The 17563-nt window shown below is 48.3% G+C and overlaps 7 protein-coding genes and 1 non-coding gene across 8 annotated transcripts; 5 read left to right on the top strand and 3 right to left on the bottom strand.

Annotated features, from left to right (window-relative positions):
* The first annotated feature begins 95 nt into the window (after positions 1-95).
* Positions 96-1958, top strand: BU24DRAFT_492873 (uncharacterized protein). Its single transcript, XM_033533919.1, has one exon. The coding sequence runs from the start codon at positions 564-566 to the stop codon at positions 1602-1604; it is 1041 nt and encodes a 346-aa protein (XP_033382509.1). The 5' UTR covers positions 96-563; the 3' UTR covers positions 1605-1958.
* A 131-nt stretch (positions 1959-2089) lies between these two features.
* BU24DRAFT_423203 (negative transcriptional regulator) lies at positions 2090-2999 on the top strand. The gene has a single exon (XM_033528182.1). It carries the CDS (start codon positions 2204-2206, stop codon positions 2954-2956), a length of 753 nt encoding a protein of 250 aa, XP_033382508.1. The 5' UTR covers positions 2090-2203; the 3' UTR covers positions 2957-2999.
* Positions 3000-3433: 434 nt separating this feature from the next.
* Positions 3434-5208, top strand: BU24DRAFT_423202 (p53-like transcription factor). Its single transcript, XM_033528181.1, has one exon. It carries the CDS (start codon positions 3517-3519, stop codon positions 5044-5046), a length of 1530 nt encoding a protein of 509 aa, XP_033382507.1. The 5' UTR covers positions 3434-3516; the 3' UTR covers positions 5047-5208.
* Positions 5209-6361: 1153 nt separating this feature from the next.
* Positions 6362-8964, top strand: BU24DRAFT_392296 (FAD binding domain-containing protein; the record flags this gene model as incomplete). Its single annotated transcript, XM_033525152.1, has 5 exons — positions 6362-6672; positions 6726-7371; positions 7428-7871; positions 7926-8128; positions 8184-8964. The coding sequence occupies 5 exons, from the start codon at positions 6362-6364 to the stop codon at positions 8962-8964; spliced, it is 2385 nt and encodes a 794-aa protein (XP_033382506.1).
* Positions 8965-9369: 405 nt separating this feature from the next.
* BU24DRAFT_392293 (MFS general substrate transporter) lies at positions 9370-11428 on the top strand. The gene is made up of 5 exons (XM_033525151.1): positions 9370-9860; positions 9912-10088; positions 10148-10643; positions 10697-11022; positions 11080-11428. The coding sequence occupies exons 1-5, from the start codon at positions 9709-9711 to the stop codon at positions 11369-11371; spliced, it is 1443 nt and encodes a 480-aa protein (XP_033382505.1). The 5' UTR covers positions 9370-9708; the 3' UTR covers positions 11372-11428.
* A 336-nt stretch (positions 11429-11764) lies between these two features.
* Positions 11765-13313, bottom strand: BU24DRAFT_348746 (DUF1479-domain-containing protein; the record flags this gene model as incomplete). Its single annotated transcript, XM_033523578.1, has 3 exons — positions 11765-12352; positions 12401-12607; positions 12657-13313. The coding sequence occupies 3 exons, from the start codon at positions 13311-13313 to the stop codon at positions 11765-11767; spliced, it is 1452 nt and encodes a 483-aa protein (XP_033382504.1).
* A 1044-nt stretch (positions 13314-14357) lies between these two features.
* On the bottom strand, positions 14358-16232 carry BU24DRAFT_423200 (uncharacterized protein). Its single transcript, XM_033528180.1, has one exon. It carries the CDS (start codon positions 15731-15733, stop codon positions 14486-14488), a length of 1248 nt encoding a protein of 415 aa, XP_033382503.1. The 5' UTR covers positions 15734-16232; the 3' UTR covers positions 14358-14485.
* On the bottom strand, positions 16176-16247 carry BU24DRAFT_t49. Its single transcript has one exon. It is a non-coding gene; the product is annotated as a tRNA-Arg (tRNA).
* Between the last annotated feature and the right edge of the window lie 1316 nt (positions 16248-17563).

Below are 17563 nucleotides of genomic sequence, written 5' to 3'. Positions count from 1 at the left end.
ACGATAGATTGTTCCAATAAGGAGCACCACGTTGCCCGCCAAGCCGCTAAACCTCGTTGCATCTTATCGAGGTCTGGAAGAGAGACTTTTGAAAACCGAAGTACACAATAAGCGAAAGATTGATCCTATTGGGCCGAGATCCATCTGAATTGTCGAATACTTTGACTTGGAACATCATCGTTCTTTGCATTTATCCAGTGGCAACCTCTAAGATCGATATCTGTGCTGATCTGATTATGATGACAATGCATACACCTTTGTTAATTTGGAGAGATCAACATGTACATCAGTACCCTCAAAATCAATAGCCAACAACATAAGACTCCCCGGCTAACCTATTGGGTTCACCCCACGCCAACACACGTGCTGCGTGGCCTGCATCTTATCCTCAAACAACCCACGTAGCTCCCCATCAGGATACAGCTGCATCTGCATGTCATCCAGCGGGGTACACGTCCAACCCCGGGCCCGAGAGCTGAGAAAATGGCCCCCAGCTCCCATAAATACTAAAAGTACACGGCGACGCAGGTGTTCGATGCAACGACAACGGAGCGGCTTTCATCATGGCGGTCTGTCGATTCGTGGGGAACGAGGACATGTATGGGCTTGGGATCCGACTTGGATACTACCTGTTATGGCTCTCTTCGATCTTTGGAGCTTGGATGGCACCATCTGAGGTCCGACTGTTGCGCTATACACTCAATGTTTTCGTCGCCGCTTCGTTCCTAGCATTGATCATTCTCACCGTCGACGACGTCAACAGACTCCAGCCAGTCGAAGCGTATATCGTGCTTCTGTTGATGTTCGGCGCTTATCTGGCGCTGGTACCAATCTACATCTGGCGGATCCTGACAGTATGCGACCACTACTGGAACCCGACGAGATGGCCAATTGTGCCACACACAATCCTTGAATCGAACCTGAAGCTCATACTTCTCGTCGGAATACTCGTTTATCAATACTGGTTCTGGTTCACGAGGGTCCCTATCCTGGATCGGTATAATTGCGAGCAATACGGCTTCCTGTTCGCGCAAGCCCGGCTCAACAGCAAAGTCTCGGTAGCCATCAATGCTCTTTTATACAGCTTCCTGGGCTTCATCGCTCTATATCTTCTTTGGGTAATGATCAGACGGTCGGTTGGACTGCCAGTTGGTGCGAATCATCCTAAGAGGAGCATCAGCCACCGTCATAAAGTGTCGCACATAAACCTCATGCGCAACATGGTGACCTGGTTCAAAATCATCGTCGCAACGCTTGTCGTCCTGGCTATCGAATTGACGATCCAATGGAATGAGATCCGCGGTATCAACTCCCTTGCAGGCGCCGGACAAACGATTCCTTTTCTCTTCGGTCTCGGGACTGTCCTACGTATACTCTATGTATACTTTTCGCCCAAGGATGATATAATGGACGACGATGACAGCGACAGCTACTACAGCCACCGACCTCGCCGTAGTGCGCCTGCACCAAGACCTCCAGCCGCACGGAGTTGGGTGGGAAGCCGTTCTACTGTATCTCGGCCACGAAGCTCAGGTTCAAGGACGCGACCAATCTCTATTGATCGAGTGACATTGCCGATGTCAGTGCGGACGAAGAGCCGATGAGTCAAATACGGAGACTATGATTGCAAGGGCTCGGGCAATATGTGACGTCATGTTTGGACGATATCTTCATCTTCCGTATATTTTCTAGAGAGAATATATAAGCAACAATGGTCTGGAATCGGTCATTCTTGGTCTTTGAGCCTCGTATTGGGTTGTTATGCAAAGATAAACACGTGGGACAGAAATTTCGGAATGATTTTTCGGGTTATTATTGCTCAAATGGGGCAGATACGAGAGGAGCATTTTGAGACTGCATGACTCTGATCTGATATTTCCGAGGGCAATGGTATTTGTGTGATTGAAAGTACAACTTTAGCCGTCTATAACCAGTATCTTTTTTGCAGTTACGTAAACAGAACCTATGTTCTTTCGAAGAGAAAGACGAATAAGCTGTCAGATATTTGACATTTGACTTGACGCGAGGACCCCGCGCCACGCCCTTCGCTGTAGACGCCGTCGACGTGGGGCCGTGCAGAGCCGCCGCTATCCAAAACTCAATCATTATCACCAATATGACTCCATACAAAAGAAATATTCTATAGATATAGGAGCGGTGCACTCACAATCATTCGGCATCTTGACGAGCAAAATCGCCAATCATGTATCTCCGCTCAATACACGCAGAAACCCACATCCCGGCACTGCGCCAATTCATTCGCGCAAACCCGCTGGGCGAAATCATAACTACCATCAACTTGCCATCGTATCCGCTCATTCAACTTTCCCACGTTCCCTTCATCCTGGATGTGGAAAATGAGTCGGACGAAAAGGAACTCGGGACGCTGAGGGGCCACATGGCGCGGGCGAATCCCCAATCCAAAGCCATGATCGAAGAGCTCACGAACACTGGCTCCAGGACGGAAGATGGCAGCAGCGGATTCCTGGAGAGAGAAGTCATGGTGTTGTTCAATAGCAGCGCGCACCACTACATCACGCCGAAATTCTACAAGGAGACGAAGCCGAGCACGGCAAAAGTCGTGCCGACTTGGAACTATTCTGCCGTGCAGGCCTACGGGAAAGCTAGGATCTACTTCGACTCGAAATCTCCGGTCACGGATGCGTATTTGGATAAGCAGGTCGCGGAGTTGAGTGAGATGTGCGAGAGGAACATCATGGGATACGATAAGCCGTGGGAGACGAAGGATGCACCGGAGAAATATTTGGATATAATGAAGAAGGCAATCATCGGTGTTCAAATTGATATCACGTCATTAGGCGGAAAAGCGAAGATGAGTCAGGAATCGACGAAAGGAGATCGTGAGGGTGTGATTGAGGGATTCGAAGCCATTGGAACGGATCTTGCAAAGGAGATTGCGGAGACTGTGAGGGCCAAGAGTAACGGGAAGAAATGATATCCAACTGAACAGACAGAGAACAATGATAATTACATTTCACAGGTGATTGCTGATATCTGATAATTGATTGCTGATTGAAGATCCCAAGATATACTAACACGAATCGCTTAGCTTAGGTAGCATATGCTAGACGAGATGGCTTCCTTCAGATGCAACGTCCTGAACAGCCAAAATGCCGTGGTCTGTTGCATGTCATCAGGTGTCAGAACACAGAAAGGCTACCTCGCAGCCCTCATCTGAGCAGCAAAGTATCTGTGATCCTACCAATGTAAGAGAATTCATCTGCAACATTGCACGAGTACTACTGGTAACAATGGGTGAATCAATGGCCATGGTCACGTGCCATGCTTAAGCTTCTTGGTAGACTTAGCTGCATCTCCTATTGGATGATTTTGGCGATGGCGCTATTCACCGAACTCGCAAGGTAATACCCTTGTCCGCTGTCACTGTAGCATCCAGCGACACTAAGTTTTGCCGATGAATGCGACGTTCCAGCCAGCACATAATGTGGTGTCGACTCCGCCCGTCGCTATTATACTTTCGTCAATGCTTTCTTTATGGAACCGATTGATCTATTAGCATTGTTGCGGAGCGACGTTGATGATACTTCAACCCGGGACCCAGAGCCACTTACCACACCTATCGAGCCTTTGGAACTGCCTGTCTCATTCAGTAATCCATTCGCGGACATTGCAAACACGCACGAACATCTTCCGCATCCGGAGCAGCAATATGGGCCGACCCTCGAGGATCTGAATGAGACGCAAACCCATCAACTTCTGCGCTTCTCCAAACCTCGCCTGCCTGTCGATCTATTAGACTCTTCAGGATGCAAGACGTCGATATCGATTTCTGCGCAGCTCCATGGCATGTTCTTTCTTGCCGAGTCTCCATATACCAGCGGGTCTCCTCCACTTGAATTGACATGCTATCGAAGGAACTTGTTCCAAATCTCTGGCAATGTCGTTCTCTCACGGAACCTCCATGCTGTCAGGCTGAAGACGGGTGAGCGAATTCGGATCGAAAAACAAGAGGTTGTGGTCTCGGCAACAGAGTCACTGGATGGCAATTCGATTAAAATCGTTTCGGTACCTTGGAAGGCAAATGCCTCAGATCTGGCAGTGACAGGCAACAAGAAGGATAGCATCCCATCACGGCGGGCACTGGATATGATTAACGGCCAGGATGTTGATTCAGAATCTGTCGAATTCCCCATTAGCTGGAGTCGGCTGCAATTCAGAACCGCTACTGCGAACAACGGCCGAAGAAAAGAGCTCCAGCAGAATTTCGTCGTGCACTTAAATGTTGTAGCGACATTGGCGACCGGAGCGCAGGTCTCTATCTGTGAGGTTCATTCCGGAGCAGTCACCGTACGAGGGCGTAGCCCCAAGAACTTCCAGTCCCGAAAGGAGATACCTATTGGGGTCAGCAACAATCCATCTAGTAAGAAAGGCCAAGCAGCAGCGACGCGTCCATTACCTCGACGGCCAGCTATCGATCGTGATACTACGATGTCAGATATCAGTCCCTGCGCACCACAAAGTATTAGGTCGGCTAGTGTACAATTTTCGCAACCAATTTCCTCGCCTACGGATAACACAGGATTCGCTTTCCAATATGAACCAAACGGCTTTCCGTTAAGTCTCGACTTCCTGGATGGCTGGGAAATGCCCGAGATCGAGACCGGCACATCACTAGACACATTACCTTCAATGTCTCTAAGCACACCCTTCGCACCCTCAGTGACGAACACCCGCCGTCATACCCAACCACTGAAAACACCATCTGCACCGGTTCCCTTATACCTCGTAGAAGATGAACCCCACATGCCAGAACCACTGCCATCGAGGAAACAACCACGCTTGGAAGGCCCACACCCTCCCTCACTCCTGCCAGGCACAATCTACAGCCCAGAGGAAGAAAGCGCGGATATGCTGTACGAGTACTTCCCCCTAGGCCTTGATGACTGGATGCCTCGTGTCGACGCTGTGTATCGTCCTCATGTCGTGCATCAGCTTAGGTTGCCGGAGGATCCGAGGATGATTGCTTTGAATGATCGGTCGAAGAGGTATTACTCTCAGACTTGATGGGGGTGGTGGTAGATATGAGGGCGGCGGATGGCTGGATGCCTGCTGGTGATGATTTCTATAAATAGTTACGATTGATGAGACATATATGATACCATTTGGTCTCGCTTTGACGACCTGAATGTGACGATTGTTCTTCTAGAGAGACTTCTGATCAGTACACGAATTAGCTTTACTCAGATGAGACATTGCTTTTGCGATCATTCGCATGACTGTGATTAGACTCGGATGCACACAAAGACCCGTGAAATATCCAAGTCCCTTGTTCTATGAGGCTTGAGGGCGAAGGGGCTTTTTAAAGAAATGATCTTCATCATGTGCAATGCAAGTATCGCGTGAGTGCAGATAAACAAGATTCTGACTGAAGGTTAGAGAGAAGCAACTAGAAATCCTGCAATCCTTCAATTTTACAGTCCACCAACTCTGTAGTACTCCAATCCTGAAATTGTTTATCGATTATCTCAACCCATACGCAACTACTAATATATGCGCAAAGTTCTAACTTATTTTGACATTAAGCTAGCTGTCTACAAGTAGCGTCTTCACAATTGTTGTAAAACTTGGCACATATCTTCGCCCGTCGCTAATACAAGTATATTCAAGAAACTTGTAGGATCCTCTGATCTTATATACTAATAGTTAAGTTTCCTATATCAGCGCTTCTGCTTGTTGAGTAGGAACGTTGGTGGCGGCGGTGGTTTTGCTTACTCATGTGATCGAACGAACACGTCTCTGAAGCCACCAACGACAGGATGTGTATCCAACACGGTCAACAGTAGCTTGGCACCAAGACGTGCAACAGTTCCTGAATGGCGGTTATCTTGGTTAAAATCCTACCACATAATTTTGGCACAAATACCATAGTTCTAGTCTCCATCCAGGATAGTGGGTCTGCGTCCATTGCCAGAGGGCAGGCATATCAGGCTAAGCGCCTGCCGGCTCCGTGTATCTCCTATACCTAAAGTACCTATTCGAAAGTATATCGTAGTCAGTTAACGCTCTAAAGAATTCGCAATTGCATGGTTGTGGGCATTGAATATTAGTAGGATCCCGGCCCGATGCGCCTGCCTCCACAATAGAGATTACCAAATAGTTGGGATCCGGTGAATTACAAGAATACAATATGGTCTAAAGAATCCTTCTCGTTTAGCTATCTCGGCGAATCAAGAACAACACTGCTAATCCGGATGGAGACTAGAATTACAATGTTCCTGCTAGATTCTGTGTATACACGCTGGAAAGCAAGAATTATAAGAATCAGGTACATGTCTTTAAGAAAATTGCTTAGTAGTCGCAAGCTTGACATTCATTGATCATGTCCAGGCAGTCACACGCCAGGGTCCTCATCGCCGGCGGTAGTGTCGCCGGCCTTACACTTGCAAACGCACTCGAGAGAATTGGCATAGATTTTCTTGTCCTTGAAAAATACGATAATATTGCTCCAAATCTTGGTGCCAGCATTGGAGTCTTTCCGAATGGGATGCGCATACTAGACCAACTTGGCTGCTACGAAGCTATACAAGCCACGGTCAGTGGCGTAGATGCTTTTGGGTACATGGATATCAGGAATCCTGATGGAACTCTGAAATCTCACATTGCAAATGCGTCACAACACTTCGTTCAGCGGTAGGTCTGAATTCCTCAATTTGGGGGTATTGGATGCTAAATTGCTGTGACAGGCTTGGGTACTCGCCTATCCTTCTAGAACGGCAGATGCTAATCCAAGTCCTTTACGACAACCTCAAGGACAAATCGAGAGTTCTGCCTAGCAAGGGCGTAGTCAATATCGTACAAGACATGAATGGTGTACGTGTGACAACTAGAGATGGGACAATATTCACTGGCGAGATGCTTGTCGGCGCCGACGGTATACATAGTATCGTTCGTCGCGAAATGTGGCGAATGGCAGATGCTGAACGTCCCGGATATTTTCCCATCAAAGAGCGCAATGTACCTGTTGAGTACTGCTGTATATTCGGTATATCAAAACCCATGACGAAGTTCATTCAATCCGCAACAGTCACGTGCGATGGCCACAACTACTCGTATGTGATAGGAACCGGTCCTGGATCTCGCATTTGCTGGTTCTTGTTCAAAAAGCTGGAACACACATCGTATGGATTGTATGAGAAGATTCCACGATTCACTGATGCAGAAAGGGATGCATTGGCCAGGGAACATGCGAACGACCCAATCACCGAGGATTTGCGATTCGGAGAGATATACGACCAGCGCATCTCTGCGACTTTGCAGGCCCTGCCCGAGATGGTTTTCTCAAAGTGGCATTATGGACGAATGATAACGATAGGAGACGCTGTACACAAGGTCACCATGCATCTACTCACTGCAATACTACACAAATTTGCTGACATGCGTTGCAGTTCAACCCTATTGGTGGACAGGGAGGAAATAGTGCAATCGAAGATGTAGCCATTCTCGTCAATCATCTTCATGTTTTGCGACAAGCAGGAAAACCTTTGACGACTACATCTCTCACGAAAATATTCTCCAGCGTACAATCCGAACGCATGGACAGAGCACAGTTCAGGAACCAAATCTCCCACCTGATGCAAAGTGTTCAAGCGCGAGACTCTTTATCTTCCCAGATGATCGCAAAGTATCTAATTGATGGTGAGGCCACCCTTAATATGATCTCCGCTCTCTCCCAGCCCGGTGCGCGCCTTAAAATGCTGGATGCCCCCAATCGAGCACATTACGAGCCTTACTCTGAAGACTGCCCTGCGATTCCTCTTGAGGAAGGAATTACTAAACTCGTGCGGATTTTTACCACGGCTTGCTTTGCAGCTTGCATTTACCTGGCACACGTCACCCCTAAGCCTCCCTTTCATACTCCGTCGCCCGAACATATCCTAGGCAAGAAGATTCTATCGCATTTCACTGGCATAGCGGCTTTCGAGAACGTCTTTCAAATCATCCTACTTCCTTTCGCCGGTTCTGTAGGATGGACGGATCCCGGTCACACTGTCCAGGCACTCAACCTCTTTCTCTTCTTAGTACCCATCTTCCTTATATGGTATATAGAGGGCAACCGCTCAAGTGCTCGTGGGGGCCTTCAGTCATGGTACGTATTTTATTTGTATGCCTTTTTGGTCGTCCATCTGATTGACGATATACAGGCCCTTCATATATGGTGTTGCAATGAGTATCTTGGGTATCGGGATAATTGCTCCACTCTACTTTCTCATCAGCTTATGGTCAACAAGTAATGGATTCTTCATCACAACAGTCGGACGCCATGTTCCAAGGACCATTGCAATGAGTATCCTGCCTTCCATTTTGCTCGGCTTCGTCCTCCCCACTCTCTTAATGTTCATTCCAAGCCTACCAACTTCTTTACACCAAGGTATTCAACTCGAATGGCAGTTCACTGCTATCCTTGTCAGCATCCTCATCCAGATGCTGTCGACTCGTTACGGTCGCCTGGTAACCACAGAGAGTTCAGACGAGAAGGCAGTGACACAGTCTGTTGCGGAATATTATCGCTCCAAAGCCGCCGACCTGCCGCATCTTTTCACGGCCTACAGAGCAATTTTTGCCTTCGCAACCTTTTGTCATGTCGTTTTCATTGCAGTTGGATTGTTTTCTACAAATCCACGACTTTGGCTGTTGCGAATGCTCATCCCTTCGCTTGATCTACCCGATCAAGCGCAAGACTCGTGCTTTGTTGGGGCATTCATATCTCTGAAATGGAATTTCATCTTCGCGGTCATTGCGACACTTCTCCATGGCCTATACACCATTTTCGATCTAAGAAGTCGAGGTTTGATCACAACAGAGAGCGCATGCAAGGCTATCGCCACCCTCGGCGGTGCACAGATTATTGTAGGTCCTGGTGCCGCTCTGGTGGGACTTTGGGGTTGGAGAGAAAAGAAGATCGCATTTCCCCATGCTCAATAAAAGCCCGCTAGTTGGCATTGGAATACTCCGTACATCGTTTCAGCTTCAGAGTGCGCATATATGGAGAAAGAGGTTAAAGGTGCGTATCTGGGCTATCGGCTTGTATGTACGTAGACGCTCATCAGTGAAAGACGTGTTATCATCCCGTAGTATATCGAAGATCTTATGCAGACGATTGAAATCGAAGATAAAGCCATCTCAGCAAGCGTTGCCATCAATCTTTTGTCTTCACGTGTGAAGGGAGGATGAAAGGGAAAGCAAAGGAATTGCTATTAGCGCAGATCTCTTAGATTGAAACCCTGAGGGCTGGGTGGCATCGGCTAGTCCCAACCACATCGGACGCCACCCCTAAAAGAGGGAACTCAATGTTACACCCCACGGGACTCCCCAAAATAGTGCGCAACACACTCTTATTGTCCTTCTCCACTACGAAATTTCACGATAGCAGAGTAGGAAAAGTAGCAGCCGAGGGCAGCCATGGCATCTCCTACCTGTCCAGTGTGCATTTCCGGTCGTCCGCTCGAAGCCTAAGGTACCCTAGTATTCGATTGTTGTACCCAGAATCCCCAGATTTCCCCAGATGCAACAACATCTTTATCTCAGGAATCTGGAGAACGCGCGTTCGGACTGTTCATATATAAGCTCAAGGGCGACGCACGACAATCTGTAGGAAATTTCGCAACCTGCGGATCTCAGCCAGCGACTCAAATTTCTTCCACGGCAGTCTCCTCTTCTTTGTTCATAATGTCTGACTTGAAATCGGTTCAAGATGACATCGCGTACATCGCGCCTCGAAAGGGGTGGTTGTATAAACGAGTCGGCCTATTTGGCATCAAACTGCCTCACTATGCGTCCCCTATTGTCCAAGTTATACTCATCTCAGTCATTTGCTTCTTGTAGGTGGTCTCCGACGTGACAAGAGAAGGAGCATGGAACTAATAACGCAGATGTCCTGGCATGTTCAACGCACTTAGCGGGCTTGGTGGTGCGGGTCAAGTGAACGCTGATGTCGCAAACAAAGCGACCGTTGCGCTCTACTCTACGTTTGCGCCAGTCGCCTTTTTCGGTGGAACGATATGCAACATGTTGGGAGTGAAGACGACTGTAATTCTAGGAACCGTTGGGTAAGAGCTTTTTGGATTTCGCTCTCTAATGACTATGCAAATACTTATTACTATCGCAGATATCCGATCTACGTCGGATCATTCCTATCCTACAACTACAACCAGAATGAGGCTTTCAATATCGCCGCAGGTGCAATTGTAGGCCTCTCAGCTGGATTGTTGTGGACAGCACAGGGTGCTATTATGATGTCTTATCCGACCGAGGGAGAGAAAGGCCGCTACATCGGTATTTTCTGGGCTATCTTCAACATGGGAGCCGTTATTGGTGGTCTAGTTCCCTTGATTCAAAACGTCCATTCCACACAAAGCGCCGTCGGCAATGGGACCTACATCGGTTTCCTTGCGCTTACCGTGCTTGGATTCGCCTGCGCATTCACATTGACAAGGACGAGCACAGTCGCCCGCAAAGACGGTTCCGGTATTGAGGTCATCGCGCATCCTTCTTGGAAGGCTGAGCTCACCGGCTTATGGCACGTTCTACGAACTGAACCACTGTTCGTCACTTTATTTCCCCTGTTCTTCGCATCGAACTGGTTCTATACCTACCAATTCAATGTAAGTCTGAACATTTGATCACCGCGGTCAACTAAGCTAAACTATACCACCAGGACGTCAACTTGGCCCGCTTCAACATCCGCACCAGATCGCTGAACAACCTAATGTACTGGCTAGCCCAAATCATCGCTTCCGCACTCTTTGGCTATCTCCTCGACTTGAAGCAGTTCCAACGACGCACGCGCGCTTTGGCCGGCCTTGGAGCGCTCTTTGCCATAACCATGGTCATCTGGGGCTGCGGATACGAGTTCCAGAAAGGTTATACTCGCGAGAGCGTTGCCAGCGGCGAAACGAAGCACATCGATTGGACTGATAGCAACTTCCCCGGCCCGTTTGTTCTGTATTGGTTCTATGGATTTTTCGATGCAGTCTGGCAAACGTAAGCTTTCCTTCCAATTCTCCGACGACTCATTGTGTACTGATTTGCATATAATAGATACGTGTACTGGTTAATGGGTGCATTGACAAACTCAAGCGGCCGTCTCGCATACTTCGCAGGCATGTACAAGGGTTTGCAGTCAGCAGGTGCCGCCATCATGTATCGCCTCGATAGCTTGGAACACCCCTATATGGCCTTGTTCTTGAGCAACTGGATCATGCTGCCTGCGAGTCTGTTGTGCACGCTACCCGTGGTTTTGATGAAGGTCAAGGAGCACAGTATTGACTTGGACGTTGTGGAGTCAAGGCCTGAGTTGGATGAGAAGCCCACGACAGATGAGATTGCATGAACATCCGTGACTCCTTGCATGCGCAAGCAATGTAGTGTACATACCTGAGACTATCCGTATATGTAAATATGAGTGTTGAGGATCACTAGAATTTTAAGGAACAATTACTGTTGTTGGATCAACCTCATTATTAGCAAGCTTGATTGTCGACTTTCATGTTTCTCCCACGTTTATTCTCCACTTTATTGGGTGACATCAATGCACTTGAAGGATAGACATATATCACTGAGCTTGATTTGATTCAACCAAGAAATCATCATTTCGGAAGCGACCGAACGAATCGCCCAATTGCCGCAACTCCCTAATAAACTATATTGAAGTCTCTACCAGTCACAGTTAGAATTAACAGAACAAATTTAAAAACGCTAGTTTCGTTTTGAGCTACATGATCTTTTAGTCAAACAAAGCAGCATTAGCATCCCGATAAACCCCCCTCTCAACCTCATCGACCGCCTCTGTCTCATCAAACCTCGCACACCCCATCGCCCTCTTTCCTCCCTCCGACAGATAGTCCACTGTTCCACGTCCCACGTGCTCAGACTCACCAACACCACCCGGAAAATCTGGCGGCGGCAGCCCGGCCAAGAAATTTGCCCGCTGGCGCTTCAGATACCCTATATTGGTATCGCAGAGTGGCGCGACGGGTATGTAGAAAACACTGGCATCCTGATCCCCCTGATGCTCGTGTTCGACCATGTGCGCGGCGTCGCAGTGCCAGAAGACAGCGTCGCCGGGGCAGACGAAAGGGATCGAGACGAAAGCGGTGGAGCTGATGTGTGGGTAATGGTTCTGCGATAGTTCTTGACCTGCGCCCATTGCTGCGCCATGGAAAACGGGGGTTGTTGTATCCAGCTGCCAGCCTCCTCCTGAAGTTGGCGTCACGAATGGTCGCAGCATTGTGTAGGCGGTGGATGCGGTTAGGTCGGGGATGACGCGCAGTGTGCCGTTTGATGGCCCGCATTCGGAGAGTGAAAGCCAGCCCTGTCGACATTAGGGATGAAGGATACTGATGAATGGAGCGTCACATACCTGATATGATCTGAAGGCCGAGCAGCCGCCAGGTCCATTGTACATGTCCACGCATGCGTCAAGCCGTGGACCGACCCTGAAGGCGTCGTGTTGCTCCCAATCGCCTCGAAGTATTTCAGTATAGCATTTACGATATGCCAGGTCTTCCCATCTCTCCAAGGAGCCACCGTCTAAGTGTGGTCCAAGATTGAATGATTTATCTCCAGGCTACACGAACCATAAGCAGTTGGTCAGTTAGGCATGTAGGGGTACATACCGTGCGCATCCTCAGTCGATCGCAGTACGAAATTTGTTCGGACAGCACGACTCGATCTCCAGCATCCTTCTTCCAGGCTGCATTCAATGCTTTCTGAGCCATCAGCATGTTTGAATGGGCCCGCGCCTCGAGTTGCGCTTTGCTCCAGAATAGTTCATAGACTTGAATGTCATCTTTGGGAAAACCTTTAGTCGATGGATTCTCGGCAACATATCTTCGAACAGATTGTTTCCAGTCCCACGCCGTTTGCTCTGGGACCAAGCCTCTTACTATGATGGTGCCGCACTTCTTCAATGCCAGCTCGATCCCCGGTGGAAGACGTCCATTGTTCTCAGCTATGGCTCGGAACTCGACCTCGGGGACCGCAGCGGAGGACTCTGTTTGTACTCGAGGAATTGTGTCGGATTTTATGTGTCCCAAGATTCGGTGCCAGCTATCGAGTATGGCGTCGCCATTCTCGCCGACGATTTCTTTCTTCAAAGCGGAGAAACGAAGAGGTAGCTCCGTTTGGCTCTTTGAAAGCGTGGCGAATGCATCTCCTATAGACCCTTCTGATCGATTTGCTGGAGCACTTGAAGCAGACCTTATCTGATTGAATGAACAAGCGTGATTGTGAAAACGAGTTCCACATTTCCCACGAAGGTTGCGGCTTAACATAGAGCGAAGAGCCATCTCAGCAAAACAAACTGCTTTCGAATTCAATTGATTCTATACTATTGTTGCAGCATGGTCGCGATGTCATTTTTATTGATGCCTTCGCCAAGTCTCTATCATGCAGTGAGCGTTGCTGATTGGTGGGATGAGGACGTAGCATCAGGGTTGCATTGCGACCACGACATTGCCCATCAAGCACCCTCGTCGAATACATACAGCGAAGTTCACTATTTACCTCATTGGAGTACCGACATCCCACATAAATGATACTGATATTCGTAATGCAGGTTGCACAGGTAAGCTGACAGCATAGGAGAAGCATTATGCTGTAACCTCAATGGACGGCATTGGTGAAAGCAGCAACTTAGTCCATCCTGTTGAATTCAAATAGCTACCTCTCGCATATTTTGTTATCAAAACACTATGTAGGAGTATCATTCAAAGATGGTATTTCGAGCCTATAACAAGCTGCTTGGTCGCCGACCACTCATGGTGCAATGCAGCACAGCTGCGGTAGGATAGAACCTCCAATAAATACACGAAACTCCGCTCATATTCTAATACATAGACGCTTTATACAATTGGAGATGTAATTGCACAGAAGATTGAAAACGCCGGCAGCAAGGAAGAATGGAATTGGAAACGAACAGCTGTCATGACCACTATTGGCGGATGCGCCCTTGGGCCTTCTATGAGTATATGGTTTGTTTTGACGACTTTTGCCCTTCGTACTTAGCGTTGCTGATGAGGGTGCTCAAGGTATGGTTATCTGCAGAGAAAGGTTTCGCTTCGGTCGCAGACACACAGCGTCGTAGCTCGGGTTTTCCTTGATCAGACAGTCTTTGCGCCCGTCTCGATTGTCGGCCTGTATTACCTACGAGAACTATTACAACCAAACTCATCGTCCTTGCAAACTCGATTGAATGGTGCAAGTCAAGGTCTTAAAGATTCTTTCTGGACTGTGTTGCTGAGGAATTATATGCTTTGGCCTGGTGCGTATGCTTCGAGGAAGCGGAAATAAATCTAACGAACACAGGCGTTCAATATCTCAATTTCTTTTATGTACCTCTGCAGTACAGGTTGCTTGTATCTAATATGGTCGGCGTTGCTTGGTCGGCATATTTGTCCTCCGCTGTTAACAGAGAAGCACTGTTATAGTGTGTGTGTGACCGTGGTCAGTATCCAGCCCACCTTGGATCCATCATATCCCTAAATTCTCTCAAGAGCGCACTGTTGTATACATGTACCCCCGTGTTCCATGCCTCGTCGTTATCCAACTGATGAATAAAACCCCGTTCTAGCTCCCGTTGCTTCTTGCCCCCTTCCTCATTCCAATCGCTAAAGAGCTTCTTAAGCTTTCCTTTTTCTGCTTCGAACCCTTCTATCACATTGTTCTTGCGTTCTTCGAAATCCTGTTGTAATGCGCGAGGTAGACTCTGTAGTACTGGGCGAAGTAGAATCTCAGGTGGTGCCTCAAGCATGTCCCCCATGTGTGCCTCTGCAGCATGCTGCGTCCACTGTCCAGCTTTTTCGAAGTAGGCATGGCATCCACGCGCAGGGCAATGAAATGGCTCAGGATCCTCCTTCCAAAAATAGTGTCGATCCAAAGCTTCGATTGCGATGGCCCTGAGGCCTTCTTTACGCAAATCGATCATGTCTCTTCGATGCAAGATTCCCTTGAATTCACCAACCAGCCCGTGAAATCTTTTAGGAGGCATGAGAACGGTCTTGCGATCGAAATTAGACGAAGTGACTTCCCTCCATCTGCCATCATCTGCGAGACGAAAGAGCACTCTGTGCCAATTCTTCGCAACAGGACGCACAGTCCGCCTTCCGCGACCAGAGCTTTTCTCTATCAGCGCGAAAGCCGAAATCTCGAGGTCAATTGGGCATGTCTCGATGATTGCCTTGAGAGTCCAGGCAACGGGCTCATCGTATGGAGTCCACGATTCCCAGTTTTTATTGAAGACTACCCTTTTTGCGCGAGGAAATCTCGTTCGAAACGCCCTCCAAAACGGTCGAACCTTATCGTAATCAACCCCATAATCATCGTCTCCTCGGACACGAGCTATTCTATTATCACAGAACGGGTCGTACTCGATCTCCACATTTTGCACGTAAGCCATAAAGGACAGATCGTAGCATGTATAGCCTGCGTGCCCACCTGAAAAGAGCCAGCGAGCATGGACGAGATAGTATGTATCCGGTTGTGACCAAAACCGCTTTGCAGCTTCGTTGCGAAGCATGGATATGTGCATCATCCGATAGAGCGTAGGCGCAGAACAGAAGTCCAGGACGCGCAGTTGAAGCTCTGTGGGAAGTTGGGTGAAGCGTGATAGCAGCGCGGCTTGCGATGAAGTATAGGGTGGAGCGTCTTCATACGTGATGTATGAATGGAATGGAATGCGTTCTTCGCCGTCCATTGTGATATGGAGGTCCAACTTCAGTGGTTTCGTCCATGGAGGCTTCGATAGCGCGGCAAGTAGATTGCAGCTGTTTTGCACCCACATTTCAGGCAAATGATTGAGAGGTATAGTGGACGCTCAAACGAAGATCTTGCACTTGCCTTGCACGGTGCTCGTGTCGTGTTTGGAGTGCGATTCTCACGGCCATTATTGACTGTGCGCATTCATGGTGGCACAGCTGCAGTGTCACCCTCAACAACTTTGATCCGTTACTTACCTTAAAACCTAGAGCTACAGCATCAAAAGTTATAAGTAATAGATATAAAACCCTATACAACAAGTAATATATTATTTTAGAATGTATGGACAGAGAGAGTAAGAGAAGGGAAAAAAGAAAGAAATCTACCCTGGGCTGTGATCGGGTCGAAGATCAGCAAAGAGCAAAAAAAGAAATCGAATGCGACCAGGGTGGGACTCGAACCCACAGCCTTGGCCTTAGGAGGGCCACGCGCTACCATTGCGCCACCTAGCCAAGTTGTTAAACTTGATGGTTGACTTGTTTGATGAATGTTCGACGAAAACTTACGTATATATACCCACGCAAATTATTCAAATCAATCTCTTCCATTTTCTCATTTGCATCTCGTCCACCACTAGCAAGATTCCCACAATCGAGCCAGTATGGCCCGTTGAGCTTAGTGCGCGGATGTCGGTCGCTGACGCCGCTATCCCTGATGTCGCCGTAGTGCACGACTAGCACCGTAGCATGGCCGTTCCGATATCCCCACAGCACTTTGATCAAAGAAAGGTGGGTAATCCGAATTTTTTAGGGCCTGCGAACTTTTGCTGTATACTCCCGTCCCGTTGTTTGTCCCGAATTTGAGCAATGTACGGACCGAGCTAGCCCCCCGCAGTGATGCGAGGTTGCCAGTTGTGCTCCGAATGTGAACATCTCGCGATTGCAGACCAATTATCGAACATTATGATTCTGAAACACCAGTCTTCGTGGCCACTCCGCTAAATTGGCCTTCGGTAGTCTTTCCGGCCGATACTGGTTGCATACTCGGGTTTGCGATGAAGGAACGACGTTGGTTGAACCGATGAAAGGTGGAACGATTATCGTATTCGAAATCTGTCCTACGAGGCAGTTAATGATGATAGCGAGCTTCGAAGATGTGGAAACTTGCCTGTTCGAGCCTTTTTCATGCTTGTTTGCCACAATCATCGATATACTTATCATTTCGACAGAGGCATCATATTGTCCACCCAGATGCCAAGCCAAACTGAATGGTCCGTCGAAGTCGGCTTGCCGAAACAGAAGGAAGTGAAACGATGCCCAAATAGAAACGGCTTCCGAATTGTGTATATTGGGAGGTGAAGGGAGGAATCGTAGACGTCGTCTATGGTGTTTCGTGGGGTTGCGTTTTGATCCTATGTGATTACCTTTAGTTAGCATGTGCTCTTGCCTTTATTGTCAGCTCTTCAACAATTGAAAGATATTACTCACCAGCCACTCAACCTCCAGTCCCCGCCTCTCAATATACCAATTGTTGCTGATGAGAACCTCTGCTGGGGTCCTGAGTCTGGCATGTCACCGCAGTGAGGTCGAATTATCACTCGAAGCGCAGATCGTTCAGAAATTTGAATTGGGCACAGAGCAACTAAAAAGGCCTTTGAAGCAGCACAGATAGCCAGAAGTCTGAACGATGGACAGAGTAGTTTAGAGCGCCTTCATTATCGATCAGTGAAGCAGAAGTGGTAGCCGAGCGAGTGAAAGGTCTCAGTAGCAGTCAATAGTGTGGCACTTCAGGTGAAGGTGAAAGCAAAAACAATGTAGTGAGTGATTCT

This window comes from Aaosphaeria arxii, assembly GCF_010015735.1.
Source record: "Aaosphaeria arxii CBS 175.79 unplaced genomic scaffold BU24scaffold_5, whole genome shotgun sequence".
Classification (NCBI taxonomy): Eukaryota; Fungi; Ascomycota; class Dothideomycetes; order Pleosporales; genus Aaosphaeria; species Aaosphaeria arxii.
This window is presented reverse-complemented; position numbering and strand designations above follow the sequence as displayed.